At 32.9% G+C, this 23246-nt stretch overlaps 1 protein-coding gene across 6 annotated transcripts; it reads right to left on the reverse strand.

Annotated features, from left to right (window-relative positions):
- Nucleotides 1-4869: 4869 nt before the first annotated feature.
- Nucleotides 4870-22689, reverse strand: LOC111709547 (uncharacterized). 6 transcript variants are annotated; one of them, XR_002766881.1, is made up of 15 exons: nucleotides 22561-22689; nucleotides 17811-18036; nucleotides 16631-16878; nucleotides 15052-15150; nucleotides 14622-14663; nucleotides 12316-12953; nucleotides 12020-12125; nucleotides 11083-11227; nucleotides 10708-10798; nucleotides 8940-9033; nucleotides 8338-8407; nucleotides 7970-8012; nucleotides 7810-7904; nucleotides 5472-5591; nucleotides 4870-5179 (listed from the first exon to the last, which is right to left on the reverse strand). XR_002766881.1 is itself a non-coding variant. In XM_023483258.1 (14 exons), exons 2-14 carry the CDS (start codon nucleotides 17996-17998, stop codon nucleotides 5525-5527), a joined length of 1926 nt encoding a protein of 641 aa, XP_023339026.1. In that variant the 5' UTR covers nucleotides 17999-18036; nucleotides 22561-22689; the 3' UTR covers nucleotides 5446-5524. The 6 variants fall into 6 exon arrangements, 3 of the variants coding, with proteins under 3 accessions (XP_023339026.1, XP_023339029.1, XP_023339028.1); XR_002766882.1 differs by having other exon boundaries at nucleotides 4870-5196; XR_002766880.1 differs by having other exon boundaries at nucleotides 4870-5196; nucleotides 5451-5591.
- Between the last annotated feature and the right edge of the window lie 557 nt (nucleotides 22690-23246).

A 23246-nucleotide genomic window follows, 5' to 3' on the forward strand; every position in this document is an offset into this window, starting at 1 on the left:
AGGTGTTCTCACGGACCTCTCCTTGGATTAAGGTGTTCTCACGGACCTCTCCTTGGACTGAAGGGTTCTCACTGAACTCTCCTTGGACTGAGGGGTTCTCACGGAACTCTCCTTAAACTAAGGGGTTCCCACGGACCTCTCCTGGGACTGAGGGGTTCTCACGGAACTCTCCTTGGACTGAGGGGAACCCATGGACCTCTCATTGGACTGAGGGGTTCTCACGGATCTCTCTTTGGAATGAGGGTTGTCACTAACCTCTCCTTGGACTGAGGGATTCTCAAACAATGAGGAATTGATAGCAGTTTCCTACAGGGTGTCCCACGAAACATGACCGTTGGTGAATAGTTAAGAATTTCTTTTTCCATAATTTGTTAAGTTGTTTGATACAAATTAGACAATAATACAAATATTATATGGGAGTCATGTTATGGTAAATTGGCTTGAAAGTAAAATAAATTTCGGAAAAAGATATTTTTAACTTAATAAACTGCAAAAAGCCTTTAATATCTAATAAAGTATATGAAAGACGACTTTCATAACTATTTACCAACTGTCATGTTTCGTGGGACACCCTGTATGTACATTCTGAAAATTTTCTTAATTGTCTTTGAGCATAAATTTGCAAGTTACAGTTTACAGGAATCATTGTTCAGTTACAATAACAAGGATGTTTCATTTTCTTGATTTTCTCTGTGTTATGGTAATTTTCTGATTAATTAGATATAATTTCTTTACTTAGCTCTTTTTGACAAATCATAAACATTTACAGCATAGTATCCAGAATCAACAAAAGCCTAAAAAAGTAATTATTAAATAAATCATGTATCAAAATTAAATTCATTGAAAACTAAGAAAATCATGTCTTTTAAATGCTCTGGTTTAAAAAAAAAAAATTCCCATTGCTGTTTGGAATGTCTAAAATGTCAATGTCTAAAAGAAGATTTGGTGCCTCTTTTTTCACTTGAGTAAAACTAAATGGAACTGTTTAGTGCTGATTTAAGGATTAATCTCTAGCTCTAATTGGTTGATGAAAACTGTTTCGCTACTTAGCGATTTCCCTAAAGACCTAATATATGTACCGTGTGGTATTTCTCAGGATTGGATCGTAAGACTCCCTTCTCTCAACGCTCTTCATAATAAAAAGGAAGATAGTAAGGTTCCGAACGTTTATTTCTCTGAGCCTTCAATCACGGTGATCCCAGAATTCTGAACACGGAAAATACTTGCAAAACGAATAAACATATACTGAATATAAATTTAACTACTACTCCGCGAGAAATCTTGCGTCTGCGCAGTCGGACTGTAAACAGTTCCTAAACTAGTTTTTTTCACAATACATTCCGTACAGATCTTCAGGAGAAACTCAGAAATACGCAGGGGCGACAAACAGACTTTCTACACGCAGCATGGCTCGCGTAACAAAAACAATAGAAAGATAGATGCTACCCCCAATCGCCATACAATTTCTATTGGTTCAGAATAAACACCAAGCACATGACTGAACCCTGATTGGATCAGGCGCTGATTGAATCGGAATGCATGTATGAAATTAAAGTTTTCTGGATTTATGTTGTTTACCAAGAACCAGAATACCAACACCCTTATGTATGCCTGGATCCTGAGTATAGCTTCAGTAAGGCCTAAACCAACAATGGACGCTGATGTAAACTTACTTTGATTTCTTTCTTTAATAGATGACATTTGTGCAAGTAATTATATGAAATAATTATAAAAATTGATCTTATCAATGTTATATTGTTGCTATAATACTTCAATCTATTTCAGTTAAACATCCAAACTCTCTTCTACCAAATAACATCAAAAGAATAAAGAATTAAAGAAAACACAGTTTATATAGTGAGAGTAGTTTGAAACCGGTCATTCCAAGGGAAATCAATACAATAACATTTCGCCATATAAAATTTCGCCATATAACAACTTGCCTAAGTAACAACTCGCCAAAGTAACATTTCGCCAAATAACAACACCTTGCCTATATATAAATTTAAAAATTAAAATGTAGTGTAAATGAAATTATACCAGAAAATCCACGAATCAAAAGCCAAAAATTCGCAAATACAGTAATTCTAACAATGTCGGGAGTTCTGCATACATGCTACAACTCTGCGGATGAAACCTTCTTTGGTTGACATAAACAACTTCTCCTACACTAAATTTAATTCTTACTTCTAGATGAGCTGAACAATGTTTATAATTTTATATATTTATAAATATTTACTTATAAACTACTACTTTCTACTAAATAAAATTTATTATTTTGTTTTTTGTTTTTATATGGCGAGTTGTTGTTATATCTCGAAATGTTATAAGGCAAGTTGTTATGGCGAAATGTTATATGGCGAGATGTTATATGGCGAGATGTTATATGGAGAGATGTTATATGGCGAGATGTTATATGGCGAAATTTTATATGGCGAGATGTTACTGAGCCAATATTACTGTTAAGTTAATGATTTCTTTCAAATTCATTAAAGTTTTATTGAAGAAATTATTTAACCAAAAAATACAAAAATATATCTTCAAGTGAATGTTTTTTTTACTTGTTAGAATAACACCTAGGAAGTTGAAGGAGGGAAGGAATGACTGCTCTCATAGTTTTGGAATTACTCCCAGGGTTTTGGAGTTCACCAAAGAGTTTGGAGTTGTACCCAGGGTTTAGGAGTAAAATGTGAAAATATATCCGACCTTTAATAAAAAGTACTTTAAAAATGGTACTTTTTAAACCGAAAATTAAAGAAAGGGCTCTGCTACCCCCTTTTTACTGTCTTTGTTCAGTAGCCTGCGGCGATCATATAGTTTTGGTTAGCCAAACTGTCGACATTTGTTTTAGCTCATACATTAAAGATTATTGGTTAATGTAAAAAAAAATCTTTTTTTAGCTAGATGCATAAAAGTTTCATTTGAGGTGGTTATTTTTCAGAAAAAAATCCAATTGTTTTCCTAAAAAAAATCTTTGATTGTTTGTTGCCAATTAAAAATGCGTTTATACTCAACAGTAACAAAGCAAAAATTATTCCATTTAAGAGAAAAATAAAGAAGTACTTCTTGTTTTTTTTCTTATAAACATTAATTTAAGATTTTTCGTCTACGGTGCAGTAAATTATAATTTATAAATAAGGTCTTGTCAAAAAAAATGCACGTCTTGCACAGTGTGTCCCATTGAATATGACAATTTCTAGAAATAAAAAAATGTCGTCTTCTGTGTATAACATACTTTACAATTTTGATTCATGAAAATACCTTACTTGCTCCGAGTAATTACGATTATTGGATATACCAATTTTTCTGGATAGATCTAAATCTCCAAAACCAATATATTCCAATATAATTCTATGACATCACAACTCTGCACACGACATCCATTTATCTAGGAAGACATCCAATTATCTAAAATGAGTGCCTGGTCACGGTGTTTTAACATCTTCAAGATATTCTTCATCCTTAAAGGGACTGTAAGCGTTATAGTTTCAAGTGACCCATCATCCAGGAAACATTTTACCGCCAGTATGTGCCGAATGCCGATGGCGAAAAGTCGGGCTTTTAATTCTGGACTTCATATGTTCGTCATCGATTTGTTGGAGACTAAATGTTTGCAGGGCATGCAAATAAGACAATTGAGTTATTTTGATATCAAATGAATTGTTTAGATATCAATGCTTTTGTTTATTTAAACTGTTTATTTTTCTGCGAAAGTGACTTGCGCATTTCTCGTTTATAAGAAGCAATGGAGAAACACACAGAAAAAAACAAACACTTTTTTTAGTTAGGAAAACCAAGGTATCTTCCACGTGTTTGACAGAATTAAGGTTTCCAAGATACCTCTGCAAATCGGACATTGCCATCTTTAACTGGAGGTTCACTTAAAATAACGCGTACAGTCCCTTTAATTGCAATTTAATGGCTGTTTAAAGTATGTTTTTAAAAGCGTACTTAAAAATGTAAATTTGTTGTTTGTTTATAAAATGTTACAGAGTTATTATGCTCTATTCAATCTGAAACTACAGAATATTATTGATGTTAGTTTTGAGAGCAAGAATATGAGCCTACATTTCGAAAATGCCAGCCGTTGGGGTAATTTAACAAATCGGATGATAGTTTGTAAATTGTAATTTGTCACTATTTGTTTAAATTTTATTACTTTTTTATCTTCAAAAAGAATTCTTTTCACTTTTAAAAATTATGAAGAAAGTCAAGTACGAAAGTCGACTTCCTAATATCTTCGATCAGCGGGGGAAAATCACATAATTGTGATTAAAGCAAAATAATCGATTTTTTAAATCACTTTTTTGTAAAACACTTTTAAACGTCAAAAAAACAACTAAATGTTTCAGAGCAAACCTCAAAATGCCCAATTGTAAGTATATTTCTCAAATGACAACTTGACCGAACAAAACCCACATTCCCCACATACATTGTGTTCTAATCACTAGAAGGGAGGGAATGGGGGAACATCCTCCGGTCCTAAAAGTTGGAGAAACGAAAATTGAGGCAAATAGTCGTTTTAAGAGAGGGTTACAAATTTCCTGTAATGTATCGACCTGCAAACTAGTCAGGAGAAGAAGGTCAATTTCATGTTATATTACTGGCACAACTTTGTGACCTCGTAGCTCCTATAGTTTCGGTTTTTAGACAAAGTATACAGGACAAGTAAATATATCCAGTTCCAAGTTAAAAATCAAAACAATTGTATTCCTCTCAATACCTCTACATTAAGAGTAGTTATATCGAAAACGTAAATGAGTTCAATCTACAGTTTATTTTACTTAAGCTCGACATGAGCGCCCATTCATCACTTAAATTTTCGTAAGCACCTGGTATACCTTAAATGAAAATATGGAATTTTTAATATGTTTTTATCTAACAATATCGTTTATTTCAACACATAAACTTAACATGAAAGTTTACATAAAAAGATTAGCAATAAAATTTAAATTGTAAATAACGATCTAAAAAATATTCGTCGGCAAAATATGGAAGAAAACTACGTTTTAAAATTTCACACTATAAACACAATCTCTAAGATTTTGTCTTTTTATCGCAAACTGTTTTACTTTCTTCAGCTTTTTGGACTGGCTGAAACATTAAAAATAGTGAATTTATCATTTGAACTTTACATTTAAGTTGTTTTTGGTATATTTAAATGAGTATTTTATAGAAACAATAAATAAAGGGAGTCTCATCGAAACATAATGAAGCCGCATGCCAAGTATTCCAAAAGCCTTTGTAACTTAGTTGAGAAATAAAATATAATTTAATTCTTAAACTTGGACAGCCATAACAGAAACCACAAATGAAAATAATCAGTTTTCATAAACAAAAACTTGAATATATAATCCATACTTGATCAGACAGAGCTTTTTAGTGGGAATTGTGAATCGGACAATGCCACTTAAAAAATGGACGGTAACTTGAAATTATGTTTCCAGTACCTTTACATTGAGACCCCCTACACTCCTTATTTATTATTGACTCAATACAAGAATATAAAATTTCGTAGTTTGGATTAAAAAAGCGGTTTTAGAATAATCTGTGAATGAGTCCCCCCGATACTCCCGATGAGCCCTCGTCGCCTAATTGAACATATTCAGATTAATCAGCATTACTTAAAGAAATAAAAATATTCATCATTAAAGTGGTGAATTGAAATGTATATACATTACTCGAAACAGTAAGAATAATATATATATATGTCTTTTATGAATAATGCTCCGAGCTGAAAACTTTAGAATATTGTGAATATCAAGATAAATGCTTGATCTACTCTTTTTGTTAATCTTAAGATTATTTTAATCTTTAGGAAAGTGTCTACAATTCAACATATCAGAGTGACGTATGCAGAATCCGAAACAGCCAATTAGAAGCCGGGAACTTTAAAATTTTTTAGTGAATATTCAGATTAAGCGATCGGTATTATAAGGACTCCAGTACAAAAGGTAGAATTACAAAAGGTAGAATTACAAAAGGTAGAATTACAAAAGGTAGAATTACAAAAGGTCGAATTACTAAAGGTAGAATGGTTAAAAGGTAGAATTACAAAAGGTAGTACAAAAGGTAGAATTACAAAAGGTAGAATTACAAAAGGTAGAATTACAAAAGGTAGAATTACAAAAGCTATAATGACAAAAGGTCGAATTACTAAAGGTAGAATGGCTAAAAGGTAGAACATACAAAAGGTAGAATTACAAAAGGTATAATTACAAAAGGTAGAATTACAAAAGGTAGAATTACAAAAGTTAGAATTACACAAAGTAGAATTACAAAAGGTCGAATTACTAAAGGTAGAATGGTTAAAAGGTAGAACATACAAAAGGTAGAATTACAAAAGGTAGAATTACAAAAGGTAGAATTACAAAAGGTAGAATTAAAAAAGGTAGAATTACAAAAGGTAGAATTACAAAAGGTAGAATTACAAAAGGTAGAATTACAAAAGGTAGAATTACAAAAGGTAGAAAATACAAAATGTAGAACATAGAAAAAGGTAAAACGGTCAAAAAGTAGAATTACAAAAAGTAGAATTACAAAAGGTAGAATTAAAAAAGGTAGAATTACAAAAGGTAGAATTACAAAAGGTAGAACATACAAAAGGTAGAACATAGAAAAAGGTAAAACGGTCAAAAAGTAGAATTACAAAAGGTAGAATTACAAAAGGTAAAATGTTGAAAAAGTAGAATTATCCAATTTGAGAAGCAAGAAAATGTTCCACTTTTATTGTAAAATCAGCAAAACTGTTTTGAAAAATTCATTAAACTGTATTTCTTGTTGGAATTCAAAATAAAGCGGTTGGTCACAATCGACTAGTACAAAATGTCGAAATTACAAAATGTTACATATTATGTTGGGTTAAGAGAATGTCTGGGACGAGCACTGCGACTAGGATAGGCTATGGAGCCAAGCGCTGCAGCCTCTTAAATTTTGATTCTTGATTTTTGCTGAATATCTCACGCTTCTTATTTAGCACTTTTCTTTAAATTTTGTAACAGTAATAGCCTGTTCTAGCCGCGGCGCTTGGCACAGAAGTTTTTTTAACACAACCTTACCCAAAAGAAGGTGAGAGAAAGCTCATTATTCAACATTTAATAGGTCGCAGCGTTCGGAACCCTAGCCCATCCTAGCCGCAGCGCTCGGCCCGGAAATTGGCATAGCCTAGCTTTACCCAAAATAAGGAGAGATACCGCACATTATTTAACATTTAAGAGGCCACAGCGTTTGGCCAAAAAATTGTCTTCTGTGATAACAAATTATAATGTAACATTAAAGTTGGAACATTCTACCTTTAAAACGTTCTACTTTTTGTACATTCTACATTTTATAAGTTCTACCTTTTGTATGTTCTCCCTTAGCTTTTGAGCGTTCTTACCTTTTGATTGTTGTTACCTTTTAATCTTCAACTTTATGATCGTTCTACCTTTTGCCATTCTACTTTTTGTAATTCTACTTTTTGTAATTCTACTTTTTGTAATTCTACTGTTTGTAATTCTACTTTTTGTATTTCTACTTTTTGTAATTCTACTTTTTGTAATTCTACTTTTTGTAATTCTACTTTTTGTAATTCTACTTTTTGTAATTCTACTTTTTGTACTGGAGCCTTATTAAAGGTATCAATTCTAAAGTTTCCAGCTCAGCAGGGGTTTTCTTTCGAAAAAGGCAACTTTTTTGCAAATCTTATTGATTTGAATGAAAGAAGGAACTGATGAGTGATCAGGGCAATCACACAATGCCTTAGAATTTTAGTTCAGAGAAAATATTGAGCCTAATTTAAAATAACCAACTATAATTTATCTGAAATGCCTATTGTTACAGAGTGAGGATGGTATGTGATCCTTGTTATGAATTTTTATGTGTTTATCTAGATGATCAGATCTTGCAAACCGTTTGTTACACACCTGAATTTAACAATATTAGTCGATTGTCATTTATTTAATGAAATTTCCTTTTTAAATGAACGTACTTGACACTTGTAAGGTTTAACTCCAGAGTGAGATCGGCGATGTCTGAAATATAATTTTTCGAATTATTTTAATGCAATGCAATGTAATGCAATGAAATGCAATGCAATGCAATGCAATGCAATGTAATGTAATGTATTAAATCATTTTAACGGTCAGAGGGATTTTCAGAAGATTCAGATAATTTCATTCCAACTTAATAATCATTAAAATATTTGGAAATAATTATGACTAAAGAGGAGAAATTTTCAACAGAATTTTCAACTGGTTTCTGAAACATATATATTTTTAATTGGCTTTTTGGGTGCTTCGTTACCCCTTTCCTGTAAAAAATTTGAGGTTTTTAAAGCATTAGAAAGGTAGGGATTACCTAGCTAGTTCATCTGACCTACTAAACCTCCAACCACAACCAGACCAGTTACAAACAAACGGTTTTTCTCCTTAAGTAGTCGGCGTTTATAACAATACAATGACGACGACTTTTCTATTTAAGTTTTGACTTCTTACAAGCTTTTTTTCAAATTACAAGTTAACAAGTAAAAAATCAGCTGTTAATGGACAGGTAATATTTGTTTTTATATCTTTCTGTTTTTCCTTGCTGCTTGAATGCTCGGTAGAAATCAAAATTTAAATAGAAAGTCGTCTTTATTATATTAATATATACGACAAGGACTGTAGATACATATTTAGATGATAAATATTCTTTGCAGAATAAATTAAGTGCATATAAAACGATTAACAAACGATTTGAACGAATAGCTCATATAATTGATTATATAAAAAAAAAATATTATTAAAGGGTTAGTCGTTGCAAATGAGAAAATATATTCAGTATTCACAAATGAAAAATTATCAAAAATATCTTTTATGGACCACCATTTTAGATTTATAAATTTCTTATCAGTATTTATAATGAAATAAAATAGTTTTTAAAATCTTTAATATTATTTGAATTATATAAATGTGGTTTACCTGTATGCCTCCTCATGTGTGCTTTCAGATGTGATGCTTTGGCATAAAGTTTTCCACATCCAGGATGATCACAAGGAAATACTTTGTCTTCCTCCTTATAAAAGAAGCAAAGATAATACAGGGTGTCCCACGAAACAGGACAGTAGCAAGACGATTTGAAAGTTATCTTTGATCTTTGGATTTATTTGTGACAATCAGTTGTCAACCCTCTTATACATTAATTATTCTTAAAACAATAACCACAAAATCCTCCTAGTCCTGAGGTTTACGAAAAGTGGGAGCTGCCTTTACCCAAGAATGTAATGCAAGGAAAGTTATTTCAGAAATGTGCACATCTTTTGGACTGCAGTGTACTGTCTCTGGGCGGTAATGTAAACACAAGACGGATGTCAAAGCCTGACATGGGATCCATCTATCACATAAAAAAATCAATGAAATATTCTGGTCATAGCTAGGAAACTATTATTATGTGATTTATCAAAATTATCAAAATTTAATGCTTTTAACCTCCTCGGATACTAAACGAACACTGATGCATCTATTCTTTTTTACAAATTCCGCCTAGAGAGAACTGGTTTAAATATGTACGCAGAGTTTACACGACCGCAATTAACTTTCCTTGCATTACACCCTTGCCTTTACCTAGAATTTTACTTCTTAAATTTAGTTTACGGATAAATAACGTAAATTTTTTCACCGATCAAAGACGACCTTTAAGCCGTTTTTCGGGGGACACCCTTTATATGTTAATAATATCCTACCAAGACACGAATCTCTGCGAATTGATGATATATTTGAATTTACAAAAGTTTACTATTACTGAAATTCAATATTCTCGACCCACAAAGCCGTGTATTTTACTCATGTATGATAAGAATGAGTTAATTTACAATTAATTAATCAAGTTAAAATCAACGGTTAGAACTATATAATCTATTGGTTACTAGCTAGAGAATCCAGCTATGCATTGAAACAAAGTTGTCTTTATAAGAATTTTGTGGTGCTTCAGAGGTTCTCCGTCAAATTTGAGGCAAATCGGTTCAAGGATTCCTGATCGTTATAAAATACAAACAAACAGAGATCAATACTTAATATATATCTTCTATTCTTACTTTGTTTGTCTGGGTGTCTGTCTGTCTGTGTGTATCCGATAAACGTCTGCAAAACAGCTGAACCGATTTGTTGTGGGACCTAGCGTGACCCCAGGGAAAGTTTATAGGATGATCGAATTTTCAAAAATTTGCTTCTAACAAAAATCGATTTTTAAAAATTTTGAAAATCCACGATATGTTTTAATAAAATCCGCGAAATTTTTTGTTTTGTTTCACAATGTTTTCAGAGAGAAAATGTTTACAAATGAAATTGAAGATGGGCGCGAAGAGCCCTAAAGGCTAAAAGCCTTGTAAATAAATAATTTACTTGTCTGTCTGTTTATTTGTATCCTATTAACGTCGAAGCGGCTAAAACATTCGGGTCCAAATTTTGTGTGGGACCTCATGACCACAGAGAAGGGTTATTGATGTTCAAAAATTCAAAAATTAGCCTCCGACTAAATTGGATTTTCATTAAAGTTTGAAACTCCACGAATTCATTTTATAAAATCCGCGAACTTTTATTTGTTTTTGTTTTACAATTTATACAAAGAGAAAATGTTTAAAAACGAGATAGAATATGGACGCTAAGAGCCCTGAAAGCCTAGTAATTAAATATTTTAACACGAATGGGGAAAACTTAATTATACTGATGACAAATATTATTGATATCATACCTTAATGTGCGTCTTAGGTGGAGCATTTCTTCTGGGTATTCCGGTCCCATGAGCAAGGTAGTCTCCATCTAAATTTGGCTGGCCGCGCTTTCTAAAAAAATTGGTTTTTTGCAAGAAAACAATAACAATAATAATAACACCCAGCTGAAGGGCCCGGCATTGCTTGTGGAATAAAATAGCGATACCGATACCGATACCGATCGCAATAGGATCGATAGCGATTATAGCGATACCAATATCGATACCGATACCGATACCAATAGCAATAGCAATATCAATAGCAATAGCAATAGCAATTGCAATACAAATAGCAATCCCAATACCAATTTCGAGACATAAAAGATAATGAGTGCTGGAAATCTTCGAATTATTTACCTATAAGAATGTTGGCGCACTGATGAAACTGCTTTCCCACCAATGTTTGGAGTGTAGTCGTGACAAGCCATATGTAGATTATATCCTATTTCACTTGTCGTTTTCCTTCGGATAGGGAACTTTTCCTCAAAATGGCGGACAGGATCTGAAAATTGTGATTCTATTTTATTTTTATTTTTTTTTTTTTTTGGGGGGGGGGTTATTTTTTAATGTCATTCAAGAACAGAACATGTTTTGTTTTAGCCAAACAACAATTTTAAATTCGACAACAGTGCATGCTTTCAACCAATTGACAATCCTAATATTTTTGACAAAGATCTATACAAATCAAGAGTGGTTTAAACATAAGAAATTAATTCATGAGATTTTAGTAGACTAAGATTTTTGGTAGTATTTTTTTACAGGCAAATATATCCCAATAAAATACAAAGGGGCATTTTCCCAAGCGGCACCTTTCAACGGGTATATTCCCAAGTGGCAACTTTCCCAATGTGCAATTTTCATGCGGCAGCTGTCAAAGGGTATTTTCCCAAACGGAAACTTCCCAAATGTATAGTGCAGTGTCCCAAACGGCAACTTTCCAACTCAGTTCAAACTGCAGCGATCGCTCACTAGTCTGTTTTAGCCACAGCGCTCGGCCACTTCACCCATCCTAGTCGCAGCGCTCGGCTCTTAACCCTTCCTAGCCACAGCACTCGGCCCCTTAACCCCTCCTAGTCGCAGCGCTCAGCCCCAATCGCAGCCTGCGGCACCACACAAGGCCTAACCTAAATGTACATTTGGGAAGCTGCCGCTTGGGAAATTACATTTGGAAGGTTACCACTTGAGAAATTGTCGCTTGGGATGTTGCCCTTGGAAAAATGCCTATGGGAAAGTATCTAAGACCAACCAAAACTACCCACCGCTTCCGTAAGCCACCACATTGTTTGCTTTATACCTGCTGATGTGATACTTTGAACTGCTGACATAGTTTCCAAATCATCTTCTATCTTGATATTGACACTCTCAACAGACATCAGAGTTTCCAGGTTGACCCCAAGCACCTATAGTAGTTCACCTCATATATTAAATAATTCGAATAATGAAAATGCGCGATTTATTCATGAAAACTTTGTAGAGCGGGTGGTTTTTTACATTTCTGTCCCAAGGGACGTTATGCCACGTAACAACCCATTTGTTAGGGAATCATGTGTCGTTGATGACGTTCAAAAAGCGATAAAAGAAAAGATCTACCTCTAATGATTCTTTTCTATTTGTCCAATCATACTCTTTTATTTCCCCTTTCCATTCTCCATCTCTCCATCCTCCTTCTCCTCTCCACTCATCCGAAGACCAGGAGTCCAGGCTAAATGAGGAGCTGGGGGAGCTTGAGAGCGGGGAGTAGGGGGGAGTACATGGAAGAAGAGATGAGAACCCTGTAGAAAGGGGGGAAGAGGAGGATGCAAAGTGTGATGATGATTGTAGAGTAAAAGAAGAAGGGGACGACGGAATAAAAGAAGAATGTGTGGGAGAGGAGGGACTTGAACTAATTGTCGTTGAATCACAATAAGTTATATCACAATCAGTTTCACAAATCTCAGAGTCTCTGCCAGGTTTAGTTTCTAGATTCTCAAGACTATGGTCTTCCACCAACCTTGAGGATTCAAGAAGAAAATCCAGGGAAAAATCCTCATTTATTTCTTGTTCTCCATCCTCCATAGTCTCCTTCTCCTCTCCCATTTTCTCCAGTGTATCCTGGAAGGTGGAGAAATAGTCCTGCGATGAAAAAGACCTTCCTGGAATTAAATACTCCTGAAACGGAGAAAATTCATTTTCTTCTGATTCAGTGAACCCACTATCACAGCTAAGGGTCCGCATTAGGTCGTCTTTGTCTAAAATATGTATGTTTTCAATTACAAAAAATAAGGAATTCTATTCAGTTTGATTTCTATCCAAACCCTTTATATTTCTCCTTATATATTTGAATTATGCTAATACTTTACTGGCTAAATAGAAGCAAATTGTTAGCAAGGTGAAACTCAATCTAATTCTTCTGTCTCCTATCTAGGGAGGGAGCCCCTGGCAATCTAATTCTTCTGTCTCCTATCTAGGGAGGGAGCCCCCGGCAATCTAATTCTTCTGTCTCTTATCTAGGGAGGGAACTTCAGGCAATCTAATTCTTCTGTCTCTTATCTAGGGAAGGAACCCCAGTCAATCTAATTCTTCTGTCTCTTATCTAGGGAGGGAACCCCAGTCAATCATGAGCCTCACAGATTTGTTATGCAGCAGTGAGCGTTCCGCTAGGCAGTATAAATTTTATATAAATTTGTTACTGCCTATTTTCAACGGGAAAAGGAAGATATTATGAAAACAAATTTGATTTGATTTATTAAATCTTTGACGTAAGAAATACCTGTTTGTTAAATTTTCTAATCTAAACATAAATAATTTTTCAAAACAAGGCATCCTTAAAATCAAAGATATAAACAAATCTAATCAAATTTACTTTATAATTTGTTTTTTAATATCTTCCTTTTCGCGTAAAAAACTTGTGAAGTTTTAGTATGAAATTTATGCTACATAGCGGAGGCTTGATGATGAAAATCTTGATGATGGGAGGCTAATGGCGGCCAGGGGTTCCCTCCCACTCCTGTCTCATGTCTATATATCTGTACTGAGACAAATATCTCCAGGTTCTAGGAAAACGGAAAATGATTACACATTTATTGTGCATTATGCATGTGCAGTCAAGTAGGATAAAGCTATTAAAACACAACAATTTATAAAGATTGAAAAACATTAAAAAAATGAATAAGGAAAATTAGTTATGTGCATAAAAAGTACACTGTTCTGGGTTACTAACAAAAGAAGAGACCCAAGAGACGACTGTACGGATTTTTTTCTGTCTGTTTTCTTATATTTACGATTCCGTGCAATTGCAAGTTTGTTTTTTGATGAATCCAATCTTTTTATTCTCCCCCCCCCCCATACATATGTCTGCATACAGATAACACGTGTTTTATCTTATTCTTCTCCCTCGGGGGAAGTGTATATTATAATGGAGCCAGCAGTAGCGAAAATATGCGGGGGGGGGGGGGTTAAAATGTAGTACTGTAGTACAGGGTGTCCCACGAAACATGACCGTGGCAAGACAACTTGTAGGTCGTCTTGAATGTATTTTGCTGCTTGTATTTGTCAACCTAATTTTAAATTCAAATTAAAACTCTATAATTGATTATCACATAATACCCCTAGACCTGGCATTTCCAAAATTCTGTCTGTCTGTTTGTGCTTTCATTACCCGAGATATGAAGAATTTCGGTCAGATTTCGACAATTTTTGGTTTTTTTTAACGAAATTTAAATCTGAACGATATTCTTATTATCTCCGGTAAAAATAAAAATACAAAGGCTGCAGACCACATTTTGAAAATGCCAGGAGACTAGGAGAAAGTTTTGGTTACTGTTTCATTAATCATAATAAAGTAAGTTGATGACTGAAACATCCTGTAAAATGTGCATTGTAATTAACCCATCACTGGAAAAAAAATCTTTTCTCACCTAGATCTTTTCTTTTTCTTTTTGACACCTCACTTAAACCTTCTAAATCAAGCGAATAAAATATTGCTGATGTGCTTGCATAGCTTTTAGCTTTGATATTGATAACGATTTGAAAAAAATAGATGTTCCTCCAAAATACATCGTAAAAAAACAAGATTATTATATTAATACTTCATAGGAATACCCAGAAGTGAATTCTACAATCATTACTTGTAGTTTTAAATTTAATTAAATTATCTACGATCTAGGTGAGATAATGCATGAGTCGTTTTTAACCATTTTCTCCTTAGAGACGCAACAAATGGAAGTAAAACTAGTAGCGATCAATATCAAATTCAATTCAGGCTCAGCTTATACCCCTTTTCATTTTTTGGAAACACTCCCTTTAAACTAGAAGCTGCAGCTAATAAAAATATTTTTCGCGCTTTTCCTGAATAATTCTCATTTAGAGGGGGAATTGTTTCAAGCCAGGGTAGATCTTCAGTATCAGTGAACGGTAGATCAAGCAAACAATCCATAGGATACAGATCTAAATATAGAATACAATCCATTGGACACAATTCTAAATATAATATACAATCCATAGGATACAGTTCTGAATATAGTATACAATCCATAGGATACAGTTCTTGTTCTAAATATAGTATGCAATCCATAGGATACAGTTCTAAATATAGAATACAATCCATAGGATACAGTTCTAAAAATAGTTTACAATCCATAGGAAACAGTTCTAAATATAGTATACAATCCATAGGATACAGTTCTAAATACAGTATACAATCCATAGGATAGAGTTCTAAATATAGTATACAATCCATAGGATACAGTTCTAAATATAGTATACAATCCATAGGATACAGTTCTAAATATAGCATACAATCCATAGGATACAGTTCTAAATATAGAATACAATCCATAGGATAGTTCTGAGTATAGTATACAATCTATAGGATACAGTTATAAATATAGAATACAATCCATAGGATACAGTTCTAAATATAATATACAATCCATAGGATACAGTTCTAAATATAGTATACAATCCGTAAGATACAGTTCTAAATATAATATACAATCCATAGGATACAGTTCTAAAAATAGTTTACAATCCATAGGAAACAGTTCTAACAATCCATAGGATACAGTTCTAAATATAGTATACAATCCGTAAGATACAGTTCTAAATATAATATACAATCCATAGGATACAGTTCTAAATATAGAATACAATCCATAGGGATACAGTTCTAAATATTGTATACAATCCATAGAATACAGTTCTGAATATAGAATACAATCCATAGGATACAGTTCTAAATATAGTATACAATTCATAGGATACAGTTCTAAATATAGTAAACAAACCATAGGATACAGTTCTAAATATAGTATATAATCCATAGGATACAGTTCTAAATATAGTATACAATCCATAGGATACAGTTCTAAATATAATATACAATCCATAGGATACAGTTCTAAATATAGTATACAATCCATAGGATACAGTTCTAAACATAGTATACAATCCATAGGATACAGTTCTAAATATAGTATACAATCCATAGGATACAGTTTTAAATATAGTATACAATCCATAGGATACAGTTCTAAAAAAACATTGGATTAAAATGATACAATTAAAATCCCATTTAATGCAGTTTTTGAATATTTCATTTCTATTAACAGGCAAAAATTATCAATATTTTCTTGTGTTTATGAGGATTTATTACAATTATGTAATTATATTATGAATTGTAAAATTATGTAACTATTATGGGTCGTCGGTTCTAAATATTAAGCATACCATTACTTATAAACGTAACTAATAGAATCCATTCATAGGATACAGGTTTACCCACAAAAGATGAGACTGTGAAGACGATCTGAAACTCTTTAAATTAAATGATGGGAAATGAGGGAAATTTCGTACAGTCGTCTCTGAAGTCTCATTCTTTGTGTGTCACCCTGTGTAAACCATGATAGTTATAAGTTTGTATGTTTACCTTGGTGGCCTAGTATTGAGGATCTGGATTGGGAGTGATCGTCATCCAACAAAATTGATTGAATTTGATCTTTCAGAGAAATTGATTTACTCTGGTTTGAAGAGTTGCACTGAGTCAGGTTTGGTTGACAGTTTGGTTCATTGAAGGTTTGATTTGGTTGGTATGAATTGGTTTGGATCTGAGGATTGGATTGGGTTGACCGACTAGTAGAACTACACTCCCATAAATCGCTTACATCATCAATTAATCTAAACAAACTTTATAAATTAGATTAGGTAAATTAGGGAAATATTGATGCATGTGACCTTTCTTCTTGAGATCACCGTTTACATTAAACTTCCATGTTTACGATAATTTTAATCAACTGGTATTAACTAAAATAAGTTTTAAAATTACATCAGAACTCAGAAAAATATTATTTTCTGTAAGGTTGCAATCAATTTAAACATTAAATCAAAAATAGATTTGTTAATAATGGATTGCCAGAAAAGAAAATACAAAACCAACACATTTTAATAGTGTTAACATATTTGAACCATCTAGGGTATTCAATAATAACAGCCTTTTTTCTTAAAATATATGCAAATTTTGTAAACATCTAGTTTTTTGGTTAACAATCACAAAACATGAATTTGAATTATTTGAAACGAGTTGTTGCAGTGTACATAAAAAGACATTGGATACCGTATTTGATACAGTGTCTAAGATAAGCTTCTATTTCAGCTCGTAAATTCAATTTAAAAACTAACCTCCACTAACCTATATATTCTTATTGTGAAATGTGATAAAACTATCATATAGATATAAATAATCTGATTGTATATATATATAGATATATATATATCTAACGAAGAAATCACGTCTCAGAAGTTTTCCGGTTTTGACCATGTGATCTTACAACTTGTCAAATTCAAATTCACAACTCTGGAAATGATAAACGGACCCCTTTCACTCTTTATTCAAAAAGCTTTAAACGGCCCTTTCCCCTCCATCGCTTATGTTTTTAAAATTGAGAAGCTAAAAATTAATTTTCTCCTGTAAATAAATATCTCTGGTGTCAGAAATGTATTCCACTTGCTTCACACATTTAAAGATAAAAAATTGATAAAATAATTATTCTTTCCTTATATATCGTTCACATTAACCGAATATGCTTAATATATTTCTATACATGTTTTACCCTTGCTCATCAGTTTTATACGGGTTGGCAGAAGTTAGACCCAGACAAGAGTTAGCATCAGTTTCAATATTTTGCTCCGATAGGACTATATGCTCTTGAAATACGTATGATGATTGTGAGAGAAGAATTTTCTCCGGTTGGTTGGAGCTACTAGTTTCACGACTCTCCTCTCGGAGGTTTGAACTCATACTGACTCAATCAACTCTGGGTTGAACGGAGCCTAGTACTGTTCGGTTCAACGTTTTATTCCAGGAATTCAAAAAGATACAATTTTATTAGAATCGGGATTTTTGCATTGGTAGTAATATCCTCAATACAGGGAAACGGCGGCCACTCTAAAATCCCCCCTCCCTTCCCCTCCCTTCGCCTCCCTTCCCCTCCCTTCCTCTCCCTTCCCCTCCCTTCTCTGATTTGTTGAAGGACAAAATAACGCACAAAGTGAATCTACACCTTAATTATCACTAATATTAATATAAAGTAACTAATTTTGACTTAACTCCTAAATAAGCTCCATAAGTTTTGCGTACAGTTGTACTTGTTGTACTTAAATAATAAAGATATAAACCAAGGATTTAATGCAAGGAAAGTTATTTCCGAGGTGTACGCATCTTTTGTACTGCAGTATACTGTCACTGGGTGGTAACACAAGACGGGTGTTGAAGCCTGACATGTGATCCATCTTTTACATAAGTAATCAATGAAATATTCTGGTCATAGGAAACTATTATGTGAATTATCAAAATTATCAAAATTAAATGCTTTTATCCTCCACGGATACTAAACAAACACTGATGCATCTATTTTTGTTTACAAATTCCGCCCAGAGAGAACTGGTTTCAATATGTACGCAGAGTTACGCAACTGCAATTAAGTTTCCTTGCATTACAACCTTGTAGTAATAGATTCCAAAATTTTGTTTGCATAGGAAGGTACTGAACGTTCTAGGCCGGAGGTTAAAAAAACTTTGAGTTAATTTCTCCAATAAGCTGCAGTACATATTGTTTGTAAACAATGAACTTTCTTTAAAATCAACAAGAAATATACAGTATACAAACAACGTGTACTGCAGCTTATTGAAGAAATTAACTGAAAGTTTTTTATAACCTCCGGCCTAGAACGTTCAGTACCTTCCTATAATGTAAACAAAATATTGAAATCTACTATTTCTAGTTTATATTCATTTATTTGCTCCTTTACTGTGGGAGGAGGGAGGGAACCCCCGGACGCTGTGACCCTCTATAGTTAATCTATCTCTGCCCATTTTTTATAGCGTAATTTAAGTACGTATGTCCCCTGATTTCAGCTAATCATGTTAAGTATTCGATTGAAACGCAGTTTTAATGAATTATCTCATTATGACTAAGTTTAAAACATTAAATCATTTATGACGTACAACGTACTGCAAGTTTACAAAATATCATGTTTACGCGCTTTTTGCTACACCTCTGCCATGCAGACAGGAGCCTCCCAGATTTGCTAGGCAGACCGAGCCTCTGCCGTGCAGTAAGAGCCTCCTCAATGTAGTAAACGAGCCTCCGCTATACAGAACAGCTTCCTTATAACTCTTGGTTTTTTCATGTAATCTGGAAATTTTTTCATTTTTTTAATTAAACATTTTGGCACAGGATTTTACTTAAGATTAGTGTTGTTTATTGATTGTCATGATTTGTAACTTAAATTGACTCATAATAAAGTGGTTTATAAGATCTATGTTTTACAATAAAACATTTCTTACGCAGTAAGGAGATTATTTGGAAATTTATATCTGAATTGAACTTAGTTATTTTGTTTTAATCTTTGATTCAGGCAATAATAAAAAATATTTAGATTACGATTATTTGTTAATTTCAAATTTTTGATTATCTTAAAGGGAGTGTTCGCGAAAAATGAAAGGGGGTATAGGCTTAATGCGATAAAAAAGCCCTTTTGATCGTTACTAATCTTACTTCTATCTGTTGCGTCTATAAGGAGAAAATTGTGAAAAACGACTAATACCGAAGATCGTAGTATCCATACAAATTCAGAAAGATGCAACATACGACTTAGACCGTAAAAAATTCTATTTAATTTCAAACAAATCATTCAAATATTATACCCTATGGTCATCGATTATCTTTCGCCACATTTGAATATAATTGATTTTTCATAATATGTTTTAATTGTTATGATCTGAGAGTTACTTATAAAAACATTTATTCCTGTTTCGAGGATTTTTGGTAATGAAGACGACATTTTCATATTTTCCAGGAATGTTCGAAAACAAGTTGGAAGCTAAATGTTATTTTAAAAAATAAAATCAAAATATATTATGAAAAATCCACTATACAAATGTGGCGAAAGATAATCGATAACCATATGGTGTAATATCTAAATGATTTGTTTGAAATTAAATAGATTTTTTTACGGTCTATGTCGTAAGTTGCATTTTTCTGAATTTGTATGGATACTGCGTTCTTCGGTATTAGTCGTTTTTAACAATTTTCTCCTTATAGACGCAACAGATAGAAGTAAGATTAGAAGCGATCAAAAGCGCTTTTTTATCGCATTAAGCCTATACCCCCTTTCATTTTTTCGCGAACACTCCCTTTAATCTAATAATAATTTCAATAAAGGTATCGCTTAAATCAAAGATTATAAAATATCAAATAAAATTACTATCAGAATTTTTTCTCAAAATGCCTTCCTTTTGGCGGAAGAAATGTTTCAAGTTTCATAAACCACTAACTGGCGGAGGCTCTTACTGCATGGCGGAGACTTGGTCTGTTTAGAAAATCTGGGAGGCTCTCATGTCTGCATGGTGGAGGCTCATGGCATCCGGGGGTTCACTTCCTTGTGAGAGGGGGGAAGATTAACCCAAATTAGCCAATTTGAAGGCTGATCAAAGGCCGGTGTCTGTATGTGAAAATTTCATAATTTTTGAATATTTGCATTGGTGAGAATTTGAAACAATGATTGCCAAAAAGAAGAAAAATATTTGAGATGGAAATGAATGACAGTTCAGTGGCCTGATAAAGTGAAAAAATCAGTTTGAAAGAAAGTCAGAAAATTATTTTGGTTATTATTGCATTACGCTATATTTTCTCTCCCAGCTTATTCTAAAAAAATCGGAATAAAGTTTATTATTAAAGTATTGTGTCATTTCAGCTTTTTCTTTAAAAGATAACTTATTTCAACAGAGATCGCATGTTGTCATTTTTTAGAGAAACAAAATCGTTAATTGCATAAAGCGCTTTTAAGGAGAGGTGAACAATAATTTAAAAAAAGGAAAATAATTTTGCATGCTTTAAAGAATTCAAAGGAATTGAGTCTTTGTAACAAAATCGAATATTTAAACCACAATATCTTTAGAACCCGATGTTGTAAACCTTTGATATTTTAAACTCTGATTATTTGATTTAACAGAACTCATAGTTTGAAATATCGAAGGTCCGCAAAATTTGGTTCCAAAGATATAGTGATTAGAAAATCAGAGTTTGTGGCAAAGACTCAATTCCTTTTATATTAAAATCTTTTATAATATCAATATCACGCGTATTTTTTTCAATTAACACAATTTTTCTTTTGTGAATAACTGAGTGTACTCTATGTACATTGTACATATCTAGAATGCGTTAAATTTGAAACTAAATAAGAAATATGGTTTAATTCGGATATTTCAGCTTCTACTCAGAATCTTCCATTTAAAAAGGAGTGTGTCACAAAATATGATATACATCATAAATCTGAGGCAGGTGGGGATATTTACTTTCCTTGACTTCCTGTTTTTTGTCATATTGATTTTATTCACATTAAAACTTTAAAAAAGTCATTGAAATGATTTTTTTGCAAATTCAAAACTCCGGAATTTTTTAGAATTAAAATATATAAACTTTACAGCATAAACTTTGTTAGGACACAATGCATATTTACTTTAAGTCTATAAGCTATACGCTCCAACTGGTTTAATAATCGGATAATAAAGCTATTAGTATTAACAGATTAGATATTGGAAACAGTGACAACTTGCAATGTTTAGGTAGAGACTGTTCCCCAAACTATCACAGTAGCATGACGACTTAAAAGTCGTCTTTGATATTTGAACATAGTTTAGACATTCAGTCGTCAACCTACTTTAATACGTATGATTCTTGAAACAATAATCACAACCTATTCATACCATTTCCAAAATTTGGTCTGCCTTTTTAGATAAAACTAAAACTGTCGAAATCTGAACGAAATTCTACTTATCTTTGGTAATTTTTCATTTATGGCGTGGCATGTCAGATTCACGAGATATGGTAGTTTTTAACGTTTAAAATAGTTTTTTTTCAATTGTGATTTCTCTGTAAAAGTGACCTGCAGATTTGTGAGGAAATTGTCAAAATAAACACTTGTAAAGCCAGAAAAAAACTACAATTTTGTCCAAAATGAAACATACATTTAAAGGGTCTGGCACCGTCTATAGGTAGCGTTGTTAAAGGGGCTTTTTTTCTTTTCAATGGAAAAAACAAAATTTACATTCAGTTACACAGCTAGTAACATTTAACCAAGTTATGGTAGACAAATCAAACCTAATTGAATATTATGTTTAAAGGTTTGGAGAAGTCTCCCTTTACAATATATTGGGCCGGAACGGGGCATTAATATTTCAGTCATGTCTCTTCCACATCTAGTTCAACCCACCAAAATATGAAACTTATCTTTCTACTAATTTTCACATGTTGCATCCAAATAAACAACAATGATAGTAAATAATGGAATGAAATGTTTCCTAGTATTTAGTTTGTGCCAGGCGCCAGATTTTCTCTCTTATCAATCTTTCCATCTATCCATTGATCAATGATATATGATAAGCTGTAATCTGGAGTATATGTAGATGAGAATTGGGGGACGTATGAAACTAAACTAAATCTGTAGATTAGAAAATTATAAAATAATCTATTACCTAGCTGCATCTTATCATTCGAGCCACACGACACGAGTCCTTGTATGTATAACTCTTGACATATTGTCATGTAATGTGGTCTTTAAATAAATATTGAAGTTTTCCAAACCACATATTTGATAAGCTTCACAAATACTCTACAGCTTGGTTATTACAATATTTTGTAAGTTTCTCAAGAATTCAAAGATATTTAGAGAAGTAATTTCAAGTATAACAGATAGTCCTAACACTTGGAAACCTCATTGTGTTCAAAAAAGTTTATAAACCCACAATCGTTTTTCTAACTTTAAAAGTGTTTATTTCTCTGAACTTCTCTATAATTTCTTTATGGCAAGAAATGCGCAAGTTACTTTAGCGCGAAACAACAAATGAAAATGAACACTAAACAGTACAGCCGTAGTACATTTGAATTTCCGAGCCGGGTCAATCTTTCCGGTCCCAGTTTGTACTGTATCGCCCGGACATTGGATAAAGAAAGCAGACACTCAATAGGACTACCAGGTGCAACAAGG

Source organism: Eurytemora carolleeae, unplaced genomic scaffold, assembly GCF_000591075.1.
Source record: "Eurytemora carolleeae unplaced genomic scaffold, Eaff_2.0 scaffold815, whole genome shotgun sequence".
Lineage (NCBI taxonomy): Eukaryota > Metazoa > Arthropoda > Copepoda > Calanoida > Temoridae > Eurytemora > Eurytemora carolleeae.